Source organism: Heteronotia binoei, chromosome 2 (assembly GCF_032191835.1).
Source record: "Heteronotia binoei isolate CCM8104 ecotype False Entrance Well chromosome 2, APGP_CSIRO_Hbin_v1, whole genome shotgun sequence".
In the NCBI taxonomy this organism is placed as follows: domain Eukaryota; kingdom Metazoa; phylum Chordata; class Lepidosauria; order Squamata; family Gekkonidae; genus Heteronotia; species Heteronotia binoei.
In genome coordinates, this window is record NC_083224.1 from 88156290 (window position 1) to 88180430 (window position 24141).

A 24141-nucleotide genomic window follows, 5' to 3' on the forward strand; every position below is an offset into this window, starting at 1 on the left:
CAAGTGGAGCTGTAGATGACAATATCGTCATGATAGGCCACCACAAAAGACAGTCCATTAAGCATTCGATCCATTAATCTTTGAAAGGTCTTAGACACCCTGTTCAGTACAAACAGCATATTTACAAATTGATAATGTCCCAAAAGTGACACAAGTGCTGTTCTATCAGATGTTTCTGAACTTAAAGGTACTTGCCAATAACCAGATGCGAAATCAAGAGTGCAGACATATCTTGTACTGACCAGCTAAGAGTGTAATAGCCCAACAAATCCTAATGCAAAATATAGCCCAGGGTGAAAAGTGATTTGACTGTTTGGGCCTATGGGGTAATACAAGGTCCATTTTTTTTTAAAGAACCCAGAGTGCATCTGGATTAGTTTTACTGGTTCTTTGTTTTTGGACTTTTGCCACTTCTTATTTGTACTGTTATCTCCTGAATCTGGAAGGACCTGAAGGATCGTCATACTTGTAGAGCAAATAATACTTGAGTTTATTATAAGGATGTATTGGTGACTCATGCTTATGCTAACCTAATTTGATGTGTGAATGTATATGACATGGTGAATGAGTTCTAGGTATAAATGAATGCATGTCTAGAGTCCCAGTTGATAGGATTTGTAAAATTATTCCATCAGGACTAAGTACATTAACTGTAATTCAAAATACCATTCCCCTCAGTACTGGAAAACAGCTCTTCCTTCACGCTTCAAGGCAAAAAACACTCAAGTTTTAAAATCTGAGCTTGTTTGTTTCTGCCGCCTTTGCTCAGAATGGTAAGGTATTACAGATACTAAAGGTTGGTATCCCTCTGTTGAGTTGTGGAACATCATTAGCTGGAGCTACTGTATCCCATTACAAACTTCTTTAAATAGCTGCTTGTTATCTGTGTCTTGAGTTTTTTCTATACCTATCTGTCCCCTAATAGCATATTCTGCTGCATAAATAACTGAGTCAGCAAGCTTGCAGGGGCTCCCAAGGGAAGCATTTGTGTGGGAAAAGGACTTCTTTGTTTTGAGGTAGGAGTTCTTAAGAGGTTATTTACAAATGAACTCTTGCTCATGCATTTCTGCTGACACTTGTGCTGCTTATTGAATTTACTGGTCTGTCTTGTAGTATTCCTGCTCAGTGATAGATTAACCTTTGTCTGCAAGATCGCTGCCATTCATTAACCCCTCTTTGGTAAGAGCAAGTTTTGCATTTCCAGCCAATGTCCTCAGCATATTTTGAGGTCAATTGAGAAACATCCCACAAAGTAGGCTGGTGCTCTGTGCATGTATCTGATCAATCAAAGCTTGTATAAGACTCCTTCAGAGACTGTATGAAGGTTTGGAGTGCTTGCAATTGGAAAAGGTATCAAAAAGTTTGATTTGCCAAAAAAGCGTGTGGGTTTTTAAACAGTCCAAAGATATTGTGAATTGTATCATTACATAAATTACAAATTTCACATTGAAATGGAATGATGAGGTGGATATGTTATAAAGATACTCTCATTCTCTCATACCCAGCTGCAAAAGTTGGTTCACACTTCCCTGACAAGATGGGTAGCCATGTTAGTCTGTCTATAGCAGCAGAAAAGAGTTATAGTCCAGTAGCACCTTTACGAGTAACAAAATTTGTGGTAGGGTATGGGCTTTTGTAAGTCACTACTCACTTTTTCAGACACAGCTGTCATATATATTGGAAAGTGAAGTGATTTCAGATGCCAAATGACATTAGAAGGCAAATGACAATAGGTGTGATTGGTTAGGTGTGATATGCTGAGAGGTAGTAGATGTGGAGAAATCAGTATTGGTAAAGAGAAAGGAAACCTAGGTCTTGATTCAGTCCAGGTGGATGCATTGTCTTGAGCTTCATTATCAGTTGCGATCCAGCAGTCTCTCTAATCTCCCTTTGAAATTCCTTTGTAAGATAACTGCTGCTTTTAGATCAGCAACTGAATGTCCTGGAAGGTTAAAATGTTCCCTCACTGGTTTTTGAATGTTGTGGTTTCTGATGGCAGACTTATGTCCATGAATTCTTTGTCGATTGGACTGGCCTGTTTGTCCAGTGTAGAGAGTTGAAGGGCACTGCTGACATGTGATGACATAAATTACAGACAATGAGCAGGAGTAGGAACCTGAGATGGTATGGCTGATGTTGCTGAGTCTAGTGATGATGTTGCTAGGATCTATATGAGAGTAAAGTTGGCATCTTGGTTTGTTGCAGCCTGCATGCCATCATGTGTTAGTGATGCCCTTCCACTCACTACATTGAAGATACAGGACAGATGGACTCACATTCTATCTGTATCTGAAGAAATTAGAAGTGACTCACAAAAGCTCATACCCTACCACAAATTTTGTTAATTTTTAAGGTGCTACTGGACTCTTGCTCTTTTTCTACTTTCCCAACAGTTGATCTAGCATGGGTGTCAAACCACGGACCCAGCCCATGGAGGGCTCAAATCCACCCCCAAGCAACCTCCTCCTCCTTTTCCAGGGCTGTTACTGTAGCCGCACTGTAGCTTGATTTCCCCCCAGCTCCCTCAGTGGCTCTTTGCTTCCTGCTTTCTATTTCCTTCCTCCCTCCCTTCCCCCCTTCTCTATTCCCCATGCAAATGGAGAGCTCCATGGCTTCTTCGCATGAGAGATACAAAGACAAGTCTGCCTTTGCCCCCACACCCACACTTCTGGTTTTTTCTCCAGGGTTGCTTCTCCTCTTTTGGGGACAAAGGGGGAGGAAAAAGAGAGAGAGAACAGTGTTGGCCTCCATGGCAGATTTAAGACCAACAACATTTTATTCCAAGTATAAGCTTCTGCTTTAGAGGAAGGGAGGCAGGGTGGGCGGAGAGATGGAAGGATGGATTCTCCTGACAAATACAATGTACACTGAGAAAATTATTTTGGCATATTCTGAAAAGTTTTCTTTTTAAAAATGAATTTCTCTGTTCCTATCTGGATTTATTTTATTTCAAAAAGGCCCTGAATAGGAATTAGAAGACTTGGATTGGTCCTTATGTCTTAGAGAGTGGAGTGATTTCAGATGCCAAATGATAATAGCACACATTGGTTATGAGACAGGCAAACTAGCTGTCAATTCAGGCTTGGAGGATGCATTGAGCTTCTTTATCAGTTTCAATTCAGCAGTCTCTCTTTCTAATTTCCCTCTGAAATTCCTTTGTAAGAGCACTGCTACTCTTAATTCAACAACTGAATGTTGTGGTTTCTAACATCAGACTTATGTCCATTTATTCTTTGCCTCCTCCCAGACTGAATCCTCCTGGATGGAATTGAGACCTAGGTTTCCTGTCTCATTACCAGCTCTGGTATCTCCATGCCTACTACCCTTCAACATATCACATGCAATCCAATCAAACCTGCTATTGTCATTCATCTGCTATTGCCATTACCTTTATAAAGTTTATATCTCTGATACCTCATGTTACATTTTATGGCACACATGGCCTTGTCCAACAAAGTGACATTTATGTCAGATCCAGCCCTGGTAACAAATTAATTTAACACCTCTGATCTAGCACCTTTATTCTTTTGTTACTTCCATAGGCTTTGTTCATGGGTGCCCCCCACCTGTCTGAATAAATCTCTGCTGGATTCCCAGTGAGGTTCCAGGTCAATGAAATGTTATAAATCCTGTCCCCTCCCCATTTTATCCTCCTTTTGTATGTTCTCTCCTCTTCCCAGGGTGTTCAGTGTTGGCTGCCTGCATAGACCCAGCTGCCTTCATGAGCTGGTAAAGCACTTGAGCACTTCTGGGATTCTGCCAGTGACAGATCTATATACTGAGTGTCTGCTGTGTCGATCAGATGAATGATTTCAAGTGAATATTGCTGAGGACTGCTTGTTTTATCAAGTAGCATCTGACAGAACAGTTTATGAGAGATGTCAGGGCTACATCTGCAGCTGAGGTGGCTGTTCAGTGTTCCACAGCTACCGCAAGGACAGGCTGTCAGAGGTCCCCAAATGGCACATCTGCTGAGGGGTCAATTAGAACAGATTTTAAGGCTATGCCTTATATAGCATGTTCAAATGGTGGTCTCAAGTATAATTTGTTACACACATCAAAAACAGGCAGGCACATTGGGATGTGTATATAATTTGTGGGTCACAAAGGATCTCTGAGTGCCTCTTTAAAATGTGCCTTAGTCTAAGAGCAAGTTATTTTATTCCACTCAGTCTTACTGTTTTTGATGAGACAGCAAAGATTGTCTATTATGTTTTTTCAAAGCTACAACATGAGCGTGCTTTCAGAATTGGATATGACAAGCTAAATGCAGTTGTGAAACATAATAAGTTGTTGGTGCATCATGTGTACAACATTGGTGCGTGGACCTTGGTGACCTGGTTACCAGTTTCTGTAAATTTCCTGGATAGCTCTGGATCTGCCTTTTGTAAAACAATAGTATTGACCATACATGGAGCTAATGAAAGCAGGAAAGGGGGGTGGGAATGGACAATACTCTGTACAGTAAAAAATATAAGTAAGAATATTATTGATGATCTGAAAAGCAATCGGAGATATTATACCAAGTTCTCTTGAGAAGAGAATCATATTTTGAATCTGTCCCATCTTTGATGTGTGTGAGACTCTAGTCTTTGTCTATTACTCCTAACTGTGCATTTTTACCTTCCAGTGTTAAATGGCTCTAACTACATCAGTGTGTACACATTCTAGAAACCAGTTTACCTGACTCTTGTCATAAGTTACACTAACTAGTCAGCCTCCTATTGGTGTATGTTTTGATAGTGAGATTGAAGCCTTCTCCCAGTCAATTTATTTTGGGCCATGGCCAGAGATGACAAACAAATGTGATGGCATAGCAAGTGTGTGTGTGTATAAAATAAAGGAAGCCAACAAAGTGGTTATCTTAAAAATGCAGCCTTTGTGGGGTGGAGGGTGCATTTCTAGCACAAACAGAGGATGTGTACCCAGTAAGACAGGAGAAATGTAGCCTTTCTCTTTGGCAGTGCCCTGCATATACTAGCCAGCATTTGGATTCACAGCCATGAGCTCGGCTCTTCTTCTGGTTTAAATTAATTCCACTTACTAGTAACCAGTGCTGTCTCCAGGCTTATTGGTGGAAACCTATTCCAAAGAATGCTCTTCCCAACAGCCATATGCCTAGTCAGCTGGAACTGTGCATACTAATTCTCTCCTAGCCTGGCCCCAAAGTGCCCTGCACTGTAGTGTCAATCATAGCCACATTAGAGTTGTCCTCATGCCAGCCTCAAGTGACTGCTTCAAAGCTGTTGGCTGCCATTCAGTTCCTGTTGGAGCCATATGTTGAATATCCAGGTTCTTTATGAGGGACCTGTCTAAGGTTCTTGCAGAACAGATGTTTGTGTGGCGCAATATGCTCGAGAGAGTGTTTTCCAAAGCTCTTTGCTCTTCACTCAGTTTTTAAGGCTGATTGTACTGTTTGTATTGAGTAGTCTGTTGGGGGCCAAATGGAAGGTGGGTGAGAGTAAACTGGATGTACTGCACCATTTGTCTTTTCTAAGCATCACAATAAGATGGGTGTAGCACAGCCATTTGCTGACTTCATCTTTCCTGGGTAGCTTCTTGTACTGACTCCTCACATGTTTCACTTCTATCTTTGGATGGACCTTGCCATTGAATAATACTGCATTTCTTTTAAAAAGTTATTGTAGGCTGATGGGTGAAATGAAACCTTCTTTCTGGAGGTGGTGGTGGGTTAATTGGATTTTTCTAACTCTTAGAGCCCATTGGAGAGCTATCTGCAGAATGAAAGGAGCAAAAGTCATTGCCTGGGGAAGAGAGGGATGTTACATTGTCCTTTTTGTATGTGTGAAAGCATCAGACATGGCATGGTATAATAGTAGGAAGTCAGGTATACAGCAGCCAGTGGAGTACAGTAACGTTGCTGTAAAATCTTGCACATCTTGCACCAAGACAAACTGATGTAGTAAAAGATAGTGCCTTACCTACTACATTTTTCAAATGTGTTGGACCAGGCCCAGTAGCATTCAGTATATCCATTCCTTGCAATCCATACGAATCCTAACAAGTGCCACACTTGTCTCCTGTCCACTTATAGGCACAAAGGCATTTTAGGAAAGCCAGTAACAGCACTGTGATCTACATGTGACAGTGATGCAGGATTTCCTCCTATGCCATGTCTACTCTTTTTTCCAGGGAACTTCTTTTGAATAGTCCGTTTAGCAGAGGTACAGGAGCCATTCCTGGCAGATAAAGGAAAACTAGGAAGGTCATGACTCTCAACCTCCCACCTTCCAAGATAAGTTGGGCTGAAACATCATCATCAGATATCCCCAAAGGACCTAAAATACAGTAGACAGTAATTGCCAGTGGAGATTATTTTCTTCTGAAAATTTTGCAGGCATTCAAAAAATAGATACCTTGAGAAAAATCTTAACTATTTTATGAATGGTGAACTTTATGTTCTTAAATTTGTTAACATTTAAAAATACACCATTTTTATAACTACTTTTGCTATCTGAAAAGTTGGAAAAATAAAAGTTCAGGCTAGAAACTATTAAATTAATTAACAGAAGGTTTATTTTAGGGCACTAAAAATCATCATAGTTATATAGTTACGATGTTAAAGACTATCAACAGACAGTGAGTTAACAACACTGAAACCATCGACCTCTTTTGTTATGCATAATTCAAAATTATAGTTTATTTTAATTAGCCATAATTATTTGGTAATGTGAATGCAGGCCACTACACTAGTTATGATTAGTTAGGTCACTTCAAATCAGGGTCTGAAATCAGGATGCAAAGTTGGTTTATTAACCAAAGTTAGTCTTAGCTATGATTTTGTTTTACATATGAATGTCTTATTCTGGCTTATTCCTGCCAGCACTCTGTGCCCACCCCAGCTACTGAGGTGCGTGAAAAAATGTAGTCGTTTTGGATTTTGCCAGCAGTTAACACAGAGATAACTATATTGTTTATATGTTTACATTGTTGTAACCTTCCTTGGATCCCACAATGCCTCAGACAAAGGCAGAGGTAGAAACATTTGTTCCTACTCTCAGAGGTCCAGAAATGCTGCCATTCTCCATCACATAATCTGAATATGACCCATTTAAGCTGGGGTTTAGAACTGAAATGGCCTTTATTGATGATCTCTGGTTACAGATTTGTAAAGTCAGTACATCCCAGCTTTTCCTGTTTTATCCTTCTGTACCATTTGTTACAGTCAGCCATGATAATTTGATGGACTGACCGCAGTCAATATGTGGAGTAAAATAGCAAGTTGTTTACCACTTTGTTGGCCCAATGTAAAAGCCAGTGTAATACCACTGTTAGAACCAACCCAGTAACAGTGTGCAAACTTTTGAGTTCCACAGCTCTCCGTTGGTTCTGTTCTTTTCTGGTTGGTGTTGTAACAGGGGATTCCCAACCTCAGAGAAGAATGTTCTTTCCAAGGGGAGAGAGTATAATCGTGTTTAAAATGCCAGCTGAGTGGAGATCAGTTTCCTGCAAGGAGATGCCCAACTGCTAGGAAGGGGCAAGATGGATGACTGTTTAAATTACTTGCATGGGACAATAAAGGCTGGAGACATGCATTCCAATCTAGTTGGAGAAAAGAGTGCTGAGTGACCCACATGAGGTATCACTTCCAAAACTCGGTATTGGGTGAAGGGAAACCAACCAGCTGGGGCTGGAAGAGTTAAAAGATCTGGCACCTTGTCAGAGGCACTCAAGCCAGGACCAGGAACAAGGGAGAGAAGCAAGTAGTGTCTGCCTTGAGCAGTGTCTTTTTCCTGTGTTCCAGTGGGCTTGTGTCCATCCCAAGGGGAGATGCTAAGATAAAATCTGTGATTTTGAAGTTTAGATTAGCCTCATATGTTTTATTTCTTTTTTTAGTTCTGCAATACATGTTCAGTGCTGTGATATACTTTTCCTTTGTACTTGTGCTCTGGAGTGTAAAGTTATATTGTTATAGTAAATAAAGGGCTTTCTGTTAAGAATTCAGACTGTGTTCACTGAATCTCACCTATGTGCCTGGCTGCTTCTTTCATGCATAGGCTATGACCTCCAGGCTAGGCTGGGTTGGATAGCGAACAGGAGAAAATGAGCTGGGAGCACACACACACACACACCCTGTGCACGGAATCCAAAACTGGTGCCCAAAGCCACTGGTTAATGAAGGAAAGAGCAGAGCTTGGATGGTGAATTTATCCTGTATGCCTGGTGGAAGGGAAGGGAAGTGCAAGACAAGCTCCAGCAGCAGAATGTAGAATAAAATTGTGAGAGTGAGATTACTGAGAGGGGGGGGGGGTAGTCTGTTGGATCCTTAGGCAGCGGGCATATATGTATTATAGTTCAATACAATGCTTTTCCTCTTTAAGGTACAGCAGTACAGTTCAAGAGAGCAGCTGGAAGAGCAAGAAACCTCTCAAGCCAAGGTTTCTTGAAGCAATGTAGAACTGAGTATTATCTGTGAGTCAGCTTCTAGTTCCCCAAAGTTAACACTGGTTAAAATAATCAATGGTTTTGCATTATGTGAACCATTATGTCAAACTAATGGTGGACAAAACAAGTCACATTTAAAGAATAAACAGAGAAAACATGTTCAGAGAGTTCTGTACTGTATACAGAAATTATCTCTGGCTATAGAATCTTCTCTAAAAAATCTTCATATTGTACAGTCCTTAGGGTCAGACTAGTTGATGAATTTTGGTATGAGTCAGGTCTGGAATCCCCTGACCTGAGACCAGTCCGCTCTCAGTCAGACCATAACTGCTGGGAACTAAGTTCCCAATCACGCTAGGGCCCAATTTGCATTCATACTGTGCCATAGGTATAAGAAGACCATCCCCTGCACCACTTTGTGTCAGAAAAACAGTACAAAGAATGCTGAATCTCTTTTTCCCTGCCCCCTTCACTACAACTCCAGTCTGAATTGAGCTCCTTCCTGCTTGGGATTTTAGTTAACAGCAGTTGCCATCTGACTGTGAGGGAATTATAGTGGGGTCCCCAACTTGATTTGTAGCAAAATATCCCTTTATTGTGAAGTATAGTTGGCTTCTGGGTTGTTTTTGATATTACTTGCAGGAGTTCCTATGGTGTTACTGGGATTAGATTGGTTTTATGCATGTTCATTATTTTATATGATTCTATGTTACTGGATATTTATGACATTTGTATTACTTTTAACTGATATAATTGATGTACCTGTTTTAATTGATGTAATTATTAATTGATGTAATTATTCATTGTTGTAAACTGTTTTGAGCTTTTATCCAAAGAGAAGCTGTGTAAAAATAAATACAAATAAACATATAATCTTAGCCTTTTGAGTGAGCAAACCATAATCTCACTGAGATTAGCCCATGTTAGCCTGATTTTGTCAGATCTCAGAACCTAAGCGGAGTCAGCCTTGGGTAGTATTTGGATGGGATGACACGGTTTTCTAAACCATAATTTCAAAGCATTTTACTTGCTAATTCCAAAATAGAAAGTATTTTTCCTATGTTCACTCAAGTTGAAAAAAATCTTCAGGGATCCCCTGGATGTTTCTAGGACTTAACATTGTTTAAGAATTAAAAAGGCCCATAGGTTAAAAAAATTGATTGAGCATGTTCAGAATTATAGTTTTCATATAGTAGAAAAGAATTCATTAAATAATCTAATTAAACTTTTCCTTTGTCAAGCATATCCTTGACAGAACAAAGTTTAACTTCAGTAACACCTTTCAATCCAGCAAAGTTTTGTTCAGATTATAAGCTTTCATGTGCAAGCACACATCAGATACAGTGGAACAGAATTTCCTCAACCATTACATATTGAAAGGGGGGGTGGGATTAACAGCATAATGAAGATGTTTAACAGATTCAAGGATCAAACAGGAATAATTAGCTTAATTATATGGCAACCATTTGTTTGGGAACAGTTCTGAGCAACTAACCCCCCCCCCTTTCTTTATGTAATGGTCGAGGAAATTGTTTCACTGTATCTGAAGTGTGCTTGCACACAAAAGCTTATACTTTGAGCAAAACTGTTAGCCTTAAAAGTGCCACTGGACTCAAACTTTGTTCTGCTAATTCAGATCAACATGGCTACCCGCCTGAAAATATCCCTGACAAATACCGATCAAACCATTCTTTGAAAAACTCTTGGAAGGGGCCTGCACATCTCCTTAAGAACTCTTATGTGCTGAAACTGCTCTTTATAGTTACAGTGCATTCCGAAGCAAGGTTACTAAACCTATCCAAGTCACGGGGCTTAAAAGGGTATAACTTGTTTAGGATTGCACTGTTAGGTTTTTTCCTCCTCAGGATGGGTTCTGATTATTCCTTGCAAATTTAAACTTCTTGCCCTCCTTGCTCAGTAGGACAGCAGTAGGGAACATCTCTGAGATCTGGAAACTTTCCCTCTCATATAAATGTTTCCCTAAATCCCTCTTTTGTAGCTGCGTCCTTCTCAGCATCTGTGTAGAATTCTGGTGAATATGCTGAAGGAGAGTGTAACAGTTTCTGACAAACCATGTTCCTTTCTGTGGATATTGAACTTATCATTGGCCTTTTGAGCTTGATTACCACAGTGCTGGCTCATCAGGTGTTTGGGAGGAATGTCAGTTATTTATATGCACTTCCATCTGGAATGTAAAAAAACCCCTACCCTTCTGTTTAAAATGTTCTGAGCTCTAAAGCAGTTGGAAAGATTGTATTAAACATTGCATTTATGTATTATTGTGAGCAGATTCTTTACTAAGGCCTTTTTATGTTTAAAGGCAATAACAGTTAATATCAAAAAGTTTCAAGCAACAATGCAGAATATTATAAATGGGAGTCCTGTGCCATTAAAGACTGACTAATTCCATAACTTCTAGTCCATAAAGGCTTATGCTGGAGTAAAAAGTTAGTAATTTTCACTGCAATATCCTAACAAGCCCACCCCTCTGGAATTTACAAAATATTATGAACCTTGAAGAGTCTGGGGTTTTAAAAAAAAACCGTGCTCTAGAGTGTTCAAATGCTTTGTGTTATTTATCCTAACAGTTCTTGCAACAATTCTATAAGGTATTTTGGTACAGTTATCCCTTTATTGCTTGTTCATAGAATCATAGATCTGGAAGGGACCTCTAGGGTCATCTAGTCCAACCCCCTGCACAATGCAGGAAACTCACAAACACTTGCCCCTAAATTCACAGGATCTTCATTGCTGTCAGATGGCCATCTAGCCTCTGTTTAAAAACCTCCAAGGAAAGAGAGCCCACTACCTCCCGAGGAAGCCTATTCCATTGAGGTCAGGAAGTTCTTCCTTAATGTTGAGCCGGAAACTCTTTTGTTTTAATTTCAACTCATTGGTTTTGGTCCTACCTTCCAGGGCCACAGAAAGCAATTTCACACCATCCTCTATATGACAGCCCTTCAGGCACTTGAAGATGGTGATCATATCACCTCTCAGCTGCCTCTTCTCCAGACTGAACATCCCCATCTCCTTCAATCTTTCCTCATAGGACTTGGTCTCCAGAGACTTCTTGTGAGCTGAAGCTGAGAGTTGCTCACCTTGGGTCATCTAGTGAGCTTGTGGCTAGATTAAGAGTTGAATTATGGATGTCCTGGTTCTCACTTAGCCTCCACAACAGGGATGTCAAACTTATGGTCCATGGGCAAGAAATGACCTCTCTTACTTGAAGGTTTACTGAAAAAATATTTCTTGATAGATAAGCACTGCAGTCTTTAAAGTGGCCTGGAAAAGTCTATGGAACCCAATAGCTCTTGAATGATTTCATTAAGAGATGAGAACTTGGTCTGGTGAAAAACCTTGTTTTGAATTTGCCCTTCCCTGTAACAGCTATTTTGATCACATGCACAAAAGAAACACAAAGAGCTAGAAAGTAGACTAAATGTCAGCCAAGAATGGGGGACAGAGAAGTGGTGTTTGTCGAGTTCATCACAGAGTCATTGAGAGGGAGCACTCAGCATAGTCCAGGACTTTCTAACTTCCACTTCAGCTCCCTGTCTCTGTTACACTATACTACTTTGTCTAATTGCACCCAGAAGAATAGCATGAATGCTTACTGTGTCATGTTTAAATTCTCTGACCTTTACCTGAATGCAAGAAATCTTGTACTGCTAGTTCAGTGATGGCCACTGTGCCCACAGCACCACGATGCCTGCTGATGCCATTCCATGAGCCTGCTTTTTTCCAAAGTAAAGAGCCAGTACTGGCTTTCTTCCATTTCACTGGATCAGGAAGTGCTTCAGAAGAGTCTAGGAGGCATCACCTTTATGTCTGCAGAGAGTACCCATTTTGAAATAACTAACTCTACCCATAGGAACATGCTTGACTAGGAACTTCCCTTCATTTTATGATTGGCCCTGCATTTGTAGAAGACACTTTATGGTAACGCCTAGTATCTGTTCTCAGAATTCCAATAGTGTTCATGGGATGCAGACAAGGCTGGAACCCATATGCTAACTGATACCTGCTCCTGCAGTTGAATTGTGATTTAAAATAAGGAGGCAAACTTTAATCGACAAACTGATTGAAAAAGGATTTAGTGAATTATTGTTTTGGAGGGATCCAGTTTTAATCAGGATGGATTTTAATTGGTAGAGTTGAGAGAGAATGGCATGCCTACTTGGAATTTAAACTGCTTTGATTCTGTTATGTAATTGCAAATAGGTGAAAAAAATAAATTATTAAAGATGGCCCTTTCCTTTCTATCAAGTAGTGGTCGATTTATCTTATGCTTCTTTAAATTTCAAAAGCAATCTGTGTTGAAGTTTAAAATCCAGCTGATCAATCAACCAAATTGGTGGGTAACCAAAGTGTAAACTTTCCCTAGTAACAGCCACTTGACTCTTGACCTTGCAGCATGCTCTTGGAATTTGAGAAGAGGGCCCTTCCCTCTTGCTGTGATCCAAATTAAGTAGATTCGGGGAAACTGAGAAGCAAACTGGAATCTTTCTCAAAGAGGTTGTTTTCATGAGATTCCTTTAAAGACTAGGCTTTTTGCAGTGAATGCTTCCCTTTCAAGTTTAAGGGGGTGGGAACTTGCTAAGCTGAAGGGTCTATCCATGTGAAGACACTGCCATCAGTTCATCATTACTGCAGACAGTAATTGTTTTGAGCTAGATTTAACTTTCAAACCTCGTCTGGGGAAGAAACTGTTTAAGAGCTGTTATGCTTTTGTGACTATGTGGGGTCTTTTCACAAACTGCAATTAGTGTTGATGGCTGTGTGTTTCAAAGACTCTGGGTGGCTGCCTTGGAGCAACTTCCATCTCCCCTCACTGACTGCCATTGCCTGTTAGTCCCCTGCTGCCATCTCCATTACCCTAATACTCCTCATCTGCTCTTGGCTGCTGTGCTGCCAAAGCATTGGTGCCTTCCTACTGTGCTGTGATCTCTTCCCTTCTGAGTGTTGGTGGCTGGGTGAGGGCTCAGCTTTGTGGCGAAGTCAACATTTGTGGCCCTCCAACTACAGCAAACAAATACTTTGGGCTCCAAAGAATAAAATGTAAGAGGGGGCACTCTTTAAAATAAAAAAAGCATTACACAACTGCTGTTTTATGGCATACTAAACTTAAGGAAGTTTCTCTCAGTATATCAACTTGCTTGTGGGAACTGGCCATTAATAATGTTGCTGAAGGTTAATTCACTTTTTAAAAATCTTGGTTTTAAAAGTATCCAGATTTCACTTTGGCCAATACAAGTTCAGTCCTATCAATGATGAATGATGCTTGTATATTTACACAGCCCAATTTTGCAGTGATAAACATGGAAGAATGGGCCTGATTATTTCCTGCTCACTGATTTCAGCAAACTGGCCGTGTCAACATCTGTGCACCATTCATAGTTAGTGGCACTGCACAGGTATTTGAATTGGGTTATACTTTGTGCCTAAGTTTACAAAAGTAAAATATGGATTATTTATAGATTTACACTCCTCTATTCACATTACCATCTATGAATCACCAGAACTGTGAATTGGCCTCAAGAGTGCTGTTTAAAGCTGCTTCCCACAACCAAACTGACATGAGTGAAACTGAGCTGAGTTTGATGTTTTGAACGAACAGTTGTGTGATTGCTACACTGTGCAGCCAGCTAGCAACTCTACTCTCATTCACTGAATCACCATAGTGCTGCCAAGTTTGACTTGCTGACCCAGAGTGCTTCAGACATTAAGGGCCAGCACCCAATGAGCCAGCATGGTGTAATGGCTAAAGTGGTAGATGAGGATCTTGGAAACCCAGATTCAAATACCTACTCTGCCATGCAAGTGTGCTGTGTGACCTTGGACCAATCATACACTCTCAGCCTACCCTACCTCACAGGGCTGTTGTGAGAATAAAATGGAGGAAAGGGGAATCATGTAAGTCACTTTGGGTCACCATAGGTGAAAGGCAGAATACAAATAAAGTAAATAAATGAAAATAATAACAATGAGGCAGCTTAAGTCTTTGACTGTTGCAAGCATCTTGGAGAGTTGTGTGCTGTGATTAATCCTTGAGACTATAAAAACAGGAATGGTGGGTTCTGGACCTGCTAGAATGCATGAAACAGCCTTATACTGAGCCAGATCACTGATCTCAGGTCTTTCTCATCACCTACTACCTGATCCTCTTATTTGGACATGCCAGCGATTGAACCTGAGACTTTCTGCATGCAAAGCAGATGCTCTGCCACTGACCTGCAGCCCCTTACACAAAGCTGGAAACATCTTCTGGGTTTGATTGGACAATATATATATGCTGCAGCAACCTTGCTGATACTAAGCAGGTCTGGATGTGGTCAGTGTTTGGTGGAAGACTCTCTGGAAACCTCCATGTATGCAGACTTGAACTTTAAGCAAGAAAATTGGAATATGCATGCAATAAAACAAATAAAAATATCTTAGTCACAGGCTGCCCAATCCAGACATAAGCAGCGGCTGGCCGTGGCGTAGCTGCTGCATTGCTAGTAGACTTCCTGAGGACTTTGGAGCGTGGGGAGGGGAGAGGTGTAGCTTGCCATGAGGGAGACAGTCATGGCAACGCCGCTGGCGTAGGCATGCAAGGGAGGTGGAGGCAGCCGGAGGGGAGGGCCAGCTCACCTCCCCCCCCCCCATTGCCCAGTCCTGGCGCATGCACCGCGGCTCATGACAGGCAGGGATGGAGAGAGGTGGCCCGAGAGGCTGATAGCCATCCCCAACCAGCCCCCAAACAGAGAACGGAGCCAATGATGAGCAGACCATCAAAGGCAAAGGAGAGACATCCCACCAACACGGGGAGGGAACAGGAGTGAGGCTGGGCATGCATGCACAAGAAGCCTATCTTGGTGGTGAGGCAGGGGTGGGGGCGGGACAGGCCCGCACGGGACCACAGAGAAGCTGTCAATCCCCTCACACCCTCCTATTGTTAGAGACTCTGCCAATGGCAGGCAGACAAGCAGGAAGTACCAAGTGCAGGAGTTCGCTGTCATAGACAGCGGCTGGAATGTGTGTCTGGGAGTGAGCAGCCCAGCAGCAGACACCCCCCCCCCCACCCAGAGACCCTCTGTGTTGCCCTGATGCCCCCTGCCGTGTGCACGGAACACCTCCCCCGGGGGCAGCAGAACTCAGAGTGCGAGTGCATCAGCCACATTTCATCAGCCCCCCTTAGTGCCCTGCACACAATAGCCCTGTGGGGTCATAGACCGTTCCTCCCCCCCAAAACCAAGTCTGCCCACCCTCCCAGGCATTCCCTTGGAGAGGCCACTGATGGGGGGGGTGTTGCCCAGTGAACATGCAGCAGTTGCCAAGCAGGAGAGACAACAGAGGACACAGCTCAGACTTTATTTTTCTGGAACAGAGTGCAACAGTCTCCCTGGCGCATGCTGGGGAGTCTTGCCATGGGCGGGGCTCCATTCCGAGCGGTGGGAAGAAACAGCTGAGGGAGTGGGGGGCGGTGGAGCGACACACATAGACACCTCTGTGTTGGGAGTCCCACCTGCAAAACGTAGATAGAGATCAAAAGCACCTGCAGGGGTGGCGGCTGGAAGAGCAGGCTGCGTTTCAGCCGGGCACTCTCTTAAAGGGACAGTCTCTGACCCACCTCCCCGGAAATGGGCAGTTGCCACACACACCATGCCCTGCCAGAGGTTGGGAACGTGGCAGAGGGCAAACCAAGGGAAGGGAGCAGGCAGCAGCACAGGGGAGCAGGGTCAGCAAATGCCCCCTGCTGAAGCCCACTGTCTGGTGCAAGTGCCAGAGATGCTCGCACACCAAGCGGTCGAGAGCGAGGGGAGGGGGAGGCTGGGGGGAGCAGTGGAACTTATCCAGCCATGGGCGACAGTCCTTGCATGCAGAGCCTCCGGGAGCCCAGAACCTGTGGAGACCTGGAAACAAAAGCAGTTAGCCCCAGGGGAGAGACCTCTCTCTCCCCCTCGCAAGTCAAAGATACTGTCAAAACAACAGTGCAGTGCAAAACCGGTCACCAACGTGCCTGCCTATCCCTCACTCTAAGTCTGTATGACCGGGAGCTCGCCAGCAGAACTTCCTGCTACACTCTCCTCTTCCTAACAACTGAGTTGTGCGAGGCCAGAGCGGAAGTATTTCTAGGAGGAGGGAGACCACAATTGGGTGCTGGGGAGGGGGCTTGTCAGCCTGAGGTGCGAGGGGATTTGCAAGGCAATCATGCTGCTCCCTAAGGGGTTTGCGAGCTTCTGCAGTGGCGGAGGCGACCTTTGTTTTTGGTTTCAATGAGTGCCTGTGGCACACGCCGATATTTTTGCCGGCGTGACGTTGCGCCTCTCAGGGAGGGGCGTGTCAGGAGCCAAACTGCTCAGGAAGCTGCCTAAGCCTGGCCGCGCCCCCAACTCCACTCCCTCCTCCGCCTGAACGCCATGCTCCGCCTCACTTCCACCCACGCTCGGGCACAGCCCTTGGGTGGAACGGCACTCAGGCAGCCCCCCGCCCACGTAACTCCCCTCTGCTGTGGCGGCACCGGTCATACGTCGGTGCAAACCCTTCCTGCACCCACGTAGTGGCTTGTCTGCTCCCAAAAGACTTTCCGTCTCCCGCCCCCCCCCCGGATTGTGCTGTTTAACATACTCTTTTCTTTTGTCCCAGCGTTGTCTCGGGTCAGGTAGATTTTGCAGACGTTTGAAACACTGCAAAAACTGAAAAACCTGTGAACAGAGACAAATGAGATGAGTGTGCACATTATAGGCAACATTGTATCTAGTATACAACTATCAACTTATGGGGAAAACCCTGTCTTCTGTTTGCAGCCTGATTTAGTGGCTTTGCCCTCCCTTCTACAGAATTATTGACTGTTCTCTGGTTTGCATATTCTTCTTGCTGTCTGCTAAACTTGAGTGCCATGTCATGCCAAAATCTTTCCAGCAAAGTTCTTTTACAAAAATAAATCAGGTTGGCTTTCCTGGTGTGATGGCTATCCCAGACAGTGGCCACTCAGTTTTCAGCTAGGAATGCCTCTCTTTGTCCTAGCATTGGGCAACAGACCTTCACAGAAGGGAACTAGAGGCCAAAGGAGATTTCTGCCAATCCTGTTTTCTGAATTTAGCTTGTAGTTTGGTGCCTGCTTGTCTGTATCGCAGAGCGGCTGCCATTTCTGGGCTCGGAGCCCTCAATCCCTTGAACCAGAGAATTAGGCCAGTTGCTCAGCAGTAGGTCTCAACTCTGTGGGTGGTTTGAATAGCCTGTTCTTGGCTCTGTAAAAGAAGCATGGGAGAAGCATAGCCTCCTGTTCAATATTCTCAGCCAAAGCATCCTTTAGTAGGGACTCTCTGTGATATCCATTAGTAGGGCAGAGAGAGTAGCTAAATTTGTATTCCTTTGCTGCTTTTAATGGATTTGTCAATTTCATTCTAGCTTCAGAAAAACTAAGGAACACTTGTAGAGATAAAAGCATGAGGTGGGAGGAGTGATGAGCTTTTAAATGAAGAACTTGAATTTTTCCCTTTAAAACAGGAAGCACCTGAAATCCTGTAATTTGAAAACAGTCCCCATTTTGTGGGCTGAAATAATTTTTCAAATATACATTTGTTTATAATTATGTATTTGGGTTAAATACATAATTTCTGTACTTTTGCCACACATTTTTTTCATGTTCCCAGATATACCTCTACGACTTCCACAGTATCTTCAGTGCTTTTTTAAAAATCTCATGAGAAGTGAACTTGTGCCTTTAGCAGGAACTAGCCACAAAATCTTTTAAGTTTTTCCTCTGTAACCATTAACTGAGCCCTAAAACCATTGTATGATATGGAATATGTATAGTACTAATTTCGAAAACAGATGATACTTCTGTGCATATGCATTGTTGAGTAATAGAACCCACCCGCAAACATATTTATTTAATTATTAAAACATTTGAACTCTCCCCCCTTGCTGTCATCCAAAGATCTGCAGGACAGCTAACAAACAAGATCAGATAATAGTTTCAGAGGGTAGCTGTGTTGGTCTGCAGTAAGACAGTTAGGTACGAGTCCAGCAGCACCTTAGAGACCAACAAGAGTTTCAGGATGCAAGCTTTCAAGAATCAAAGCTCCCTTCAGTCTGTTTCTGAGAGAATCTTGGAAGCTTACACCCTGAAACTCTGGTTGATCTCTAAGATCAGATCATAAAACTCTAAAACATCATCTCTTAAAATTACAAAGCTATGGTAATAGTATAGTAGAAGACCAAAGAGCAGATCAAAATGCAGGTATCAAAAGGTAAAACTGAATTCAACCCAGATCAAATGCGGTAATGTTTCAACAGGCAACTGAGGTAAACAGAGAAAGCCAGATGAAATTTTGGGTGAAGGAAGTTGCAGAGGCAGAGCATCACAACTGAAAGGCCTTTGGGTGTAGTTTAAGCACATTTGAAACCTAAAATGTCTGTGTTTTGTTAGGATTTCATCACTGTTGTTTGAAGGAATGGATATACTCTGATCCAATCTGATCCTTTTGAGGTTGGGAAAATAACGTGTGTGGGAGGTTTAAACCACTGTCCCTGTAGCCACAGGCCTCATCCAAATTGGGCTTTTAGTAAATTAGTTTTCAAAAATCACTGGCACCTTTGACTACGGAAATCCCAGTACATATCTGATTTGTTGGACCTTAGAATTTATGACTTGGTAGTAGAGAAAGATGGCACAAAATATTTCTCATGGCTGGTTACCTTGTGTGTACTTTAATGTAGTCTTGTCCACAGGTAGGACTATATTTAAACTGGACTTCAGAAATGCCAACATTCTGTACTAATAGCAACTGAATTCTTCTACATATATACTTATAAATTATATATTTGTTTCATTTATAGACCTCCTCTCTCTCTCTTTGAGACTTAAGGCAGATCACACAGCATTAGACAATTTAAATCAACAGGCATGGGACAGTGAAATAGGGTTTAGATTGCTGAAAACAAGTAGAAAGCTGAAAACAGAGATGAAACCAAGCTGAAACAAAGCAATAAGCGTTGACATGGCATGTTAAACAATGCAGAAATTACATAGTAGGATTATACTTATAGCAACAGACAGTACATAATATACACAGTCCACAGTCCCTATCCCTTTACGAAAGCATCTTTCTGAAATATTTCATTTCAGTAAAGCCCTGTTACATGTGTAAAAAAGCCCTCTTGAATAATTCTGTTTTGCATAGTTTGCAGAAAGCCAGGAGGTTGGGAGCCCCAACAGAGAATTCACATGCACAGCAGTTGTTGATTTTGCCCCTGTGAATGGTGGCACCTGCACCTGTAGAAGGGCCTGCTCAGATGAGTGAAGCTGTTGTGTTGTAAAGGAGCAGGGGGAGAGGCAGTCCTGCAGATAAGATGGATCTGGATCATGGAGGGCTTTGTATGCCAGTACCTTGAATTGAGCAAGGTAGCTGATAGGCAGCCAGTGGAATGACTGTAAAATGGGAACACTATGCATGCTCTGCCAAGCTTCTGGTAATAATTGATCTTGACCAGCTGCACCAATTCCAGTCACCATATCTCAAAAAGGACATTGCAGAGCTAGAAAAAATAAAAAGGAGGACAACCAAGATGATTAGGGGGTTGGAGCAGATACTAGTCCACCACTCTTAACTACTAGAACACACTGGCTCTCCTTGAATCCCAGGTCAGACCTTCTGCTCATCAGTAAGCATGTCCACCTTGTCAGGAATAAACTTCAGTTTATTAGCCCATATCCACTGCAGTGTCCTTTTTGAGATATGATGACCGGAATTGTATGCAGTATTCCAAATGAGGCTGCACCATAAAGCTATACAGGGGCATTACAATATTAACCATTTTATTCTCCGTCTCAGTGATGTGTGTGTCTGCGGGGGTATGGTTTTAAAATGCTTTAATTTGTTTGCTGCCTTGTCAATCCTTGTAAGGGTAGAAAAACAGGATATAAATTCTGTAAATAAAAATACATAAAATCCTGGACTGGCCCTAGTGAAGAATACTCAGCATGAATGTTGAAGCCCCCCAGAACCTTCATTCTGGCATCTCCCAGTACTAAATCCGAGAGTACCTCCACCATCTCAGAGAGGGTTCCCACTGAGAAATAAGGTTGCCAGTAAGCATGCAGAATGCCTCATCAGTCCTTGGTCACCAACATACAGAGTATATAATCCATGCAGCAAACACTGAAGAAATCATGGAGGATAATAACTACCCTTTCTCCCCAGTCAGTTGTGTAGGGTTGGCAGAGGACTGCGTAACAAGGCCAGGTTAGTTGGAAAAGACACACCATGTCATTTTCTTCCAGCCATGTCTCTATTATGCAAGTCATGTCAATTTTCTCTTTCTGTAGCATCCTGGAGGAGTGAGCAGTTTCAGGCTTCACTGATCTGACATTACACAATATTAATGAAGAGGTTAGGGAAATAGGGACCCTTGCATCATTGACTTTCAGTATGCTATGAAGATTAGAGAGGCAGTGAGCCAAATCCTTGCCAGATACTGGTCATCTTTGGAGAACACTCCCCCATATCTGTCAGCTCCCATTTGCACTGAAATCATGTTTTCATTGAACATTCTGTACCAAGTAAAGATTGCCCCCAAACTCAACATGCTAGTGCCCACAGAGCAGCCATACAGTGGTCCAGGTTCTGATGTTTTAATGTTTAGGTGGTCCAACAGGTGTGGAAGTATATCACTACTGCTTCTGGTTTTCCAGTGAGTAGCTGGTGTCAGTCTCCCTCTTCAGGGTGGCAAACCATCCTCTCATTGTGTGCAATGTTTCTGTATTTCAGGTTTAGAGCCCTTGTATTCTCACCCTCTAGCGCATGCCTCTGGTGAGGCCCTGGTCCCTTTGAACTGGCTGTTAGATTTCTTACCTAAGGATTTGAAGTGGAGAAAGGGAATGTCTGCTTGCTTTGTGTCCAGTCAGCTGCAATGTCCATGCAGCTTGGTCCTCCTTGCCTTTCCCTCTTGGCTGCTTGCCAGACCTTGGTCCCTTTGACTGTTTATATGCTACGTGTTTGCATAAATATACGTTCTGCACATAGTTCCTTCTCTATCTGGCAGTCTTTTGGTAAGGTCTGGGGTTACATATGGCATTTCAACCCTGAGCAGCAGAAATGTAGGTCTGAGATTCCATCAGATATTCCCAGTGCATTTCCAAGTTTGCAATTATACAGGGCAGAGACTTGCTGTTTAAAACTATGGTTCTCAGTATATTAAATTATACATTCTGTATTGAATTCTGTGCTTTTTCTGAGCTTTTATGGAACTGCACATAGCTATGGCTACAGGCTATGCAATTCACCCAAGAGAACAGGAGACGTGCATCAAGGTAGTTGGACAAGAGTTGACATCAATTTATATCCCTATCCTGGATTTCTGTTGCACTTTGTTTTTTCAGAAGAAGATGTGGAGAATTTTGATGTTACAAACCTGTCTCAGGATGTGCTACGGAGCATTGAAGCTGACAGCTTTTGGTGTATGAGCAAATTGCTGGATGGAATACAGGTAGGAGCTGTTTTACAGTTTCTTGTTGGTCATCCCTCAGTCCTATGCAACTCTTGTTACCCTTGACAACTTAATCCTTGCCATTCCCACATGGTGGATGGTGCTCATACTCACTTCTCTGACACTTCCAGGACATTCAAAGGATTTTTTCTTCTGGGTGCCATTCTCTGATTTCTATCCCTCTTTTACCTTGTTCTCTTAGTTGTGCTGGTGGGAGCTATGTGTAGCATTGTGCATACTCCATGCAAAAAAAAAATTACAACTCAGTATTCAGCCAGCTGGAATTCTACACAGAATTCTGCAACTTATATGAAGTGTTCAAATTCAGCATATTTTCACAAATTTTTTTAGCCTTGAGGAGAGGAGCATGATGCTTTGAAGGGTACTGAAACTCCTGCTCCCTAATCCACTCTGGGTTCTGACACTTCTGAAGGCATTCCTTACACTTTCAAGTATATTTTCTTAGCCATTAGGACTGGAAACTTGGATTGCTGTTCCCCATCCCCACCCCATATGACAGCTGGAATTGTCAGGAAGTTGAATTTTGCACCATTGGCAAATGCTTTGTAGAATCCCAGCATATATACTGCTCTGGTTATGTTGTTTTCTCTTCCCATATGTTTCTCAGCCCTATGTTTTTGGCTCATACAGAAGGATGTTGGTGGTGTCCCATTATTTTTGTCAGTGGCAAGCCTATATGCCCTGGGTTTTGGCTTTCATGCAAAGAGCCTTACTCATTCACATGGTTGATTCTTCTCATTTAGTTTTATTTCTTTTCTATTTATAACCCACCCTCCACAAGAATGGGCTGAGGGCAGATAACAACATACAAAACTTACAATCAAAAATATAGCCAATTACATGTTAAAACATCAGATAAATTTGATTAAAATACCAGGATGGCAACAGAAAAAAAAATCCTATATGTGGTCCCATAACTGGGCCCAGGACACAGAAGCCAGTAATCCTATGAGCCAAAAGCTAGGACTGTCTGAAGTTGGGATGTTTTGTCCACTGTTATAATCTTGGGGTGTAGTAAAGGGAGCACCATGGCAAGCAAATGTAGCTGACCCTGTGAGTTGCATCCAATGAAAAAAATGTAGCAGAGGTCTTGTGGGGGGAGGGGTCAGAAACCGTCATGGGTGAGATACAGGCTTTATGGAAAGGTTCTGAAACTTTCAGAATCAGAAGCTAAAGTGACAGAATATTTCCTGGTCCTGTTTTGGTGATGAAGAACCATGCTTTTTATTTTCCCCATAACATCTGCAGCTTTTGAACACACCTTTCATGGCTCTGCAAAAACACAAGAACTCGGTTGTAGTGCCCCAGAAGCTTCTGTCCTTTCTATCCGGGTCAGACTGCCTAATAAACTGCATATATGGTTGCATAAAGACATCTTAAAACAGGATTGAGTGGGAGGAATTATTATTATTATTATTTTATTTTTATTTTTTGCTGTGGAAGTATGTCTACTTCTCCCGTGCTTTCAGTTCTGTACTGCTACATGCACAAATTCCAAATTTGAAAGCTGTTCTCTCTGGTTTCCCTCCACCCATGCTTTAGGCAAACTCTCTGCTTTGCTTTTTGTGCTCTTGCTTTGAGTGTCTGCATAGTTATCTGCTTAAGCCTTTTTCATTTTTAAGGGATTTGCTCTCTCTTTTTTTTTGCACTTTGAAAATCACAGAATGCGGGTAGGGAGAGAGAGCTTTCTCACTAGCACACAGGCCAAAGATCAGTGCTGTGCACAACCCAGCCCTTAGAAAGGATAAGTTAGCCTCATGATGCAAAAGCTGTTGAATTAGCACTGTGTCAATCCACTATTCTCTTGGACTGGAAAACTAGTTGCACCCTAAGCTCCTTCCTGGTGGAAAAGATGGTACATGCCCTTTGGGTGCTCTTTCATAATGTGCATCTGGATGCAGTCTTAAATACTCCAGTTTTTTGTGCCTATTTATGGCAGAATTATTAATTTTTGCTCTGTAAGTTCGACATCACTTTTCATGAGTTCTCACAAAACTCAGTCTTGGTTTCCTGAAGTATGTGTCCTTCATGTCACTGCAGTCAGTTTAAACATAGTGGCAATATGATCTGAAGAAATCTGTTCAAAATGACTTTTTTCATATTGCAATGGATATTTAGTTCTGCTGAACTGATCTTCAGGAAGAACTTTTGCACTTGTTGGTGGGGATACAGAGCTTTTTAAATAGAGTTTTCCTGTCCAGAATTCAGAGTGAACAGCATTGTCTACCTCCTTATCCT

At 42.4% G+C, this 24141-nt stretch overlaps 1 protein-coding gene across 1 annotated transcript in view; it reads left to right on the forward strand.

The window, feature by feature from the left end:
* The window catches only part of TBC1D22B (TBC1 domain family member 22B), a 63711-nt gene that overhangs the window by 33959 nt on the left and 5611 nt on the right, over nt 1–24141 (forward strand). The window contains exon 9 of the mRNA XM_060231530.1: nt 21776–21882. Within this exon, the coding sequence (XP_060087513.1) occupies nt 21776–21882 (107 nt within the window). The remainder of the gene's footprint in view (nt 1–21775; nt 21883–24141) is intronic.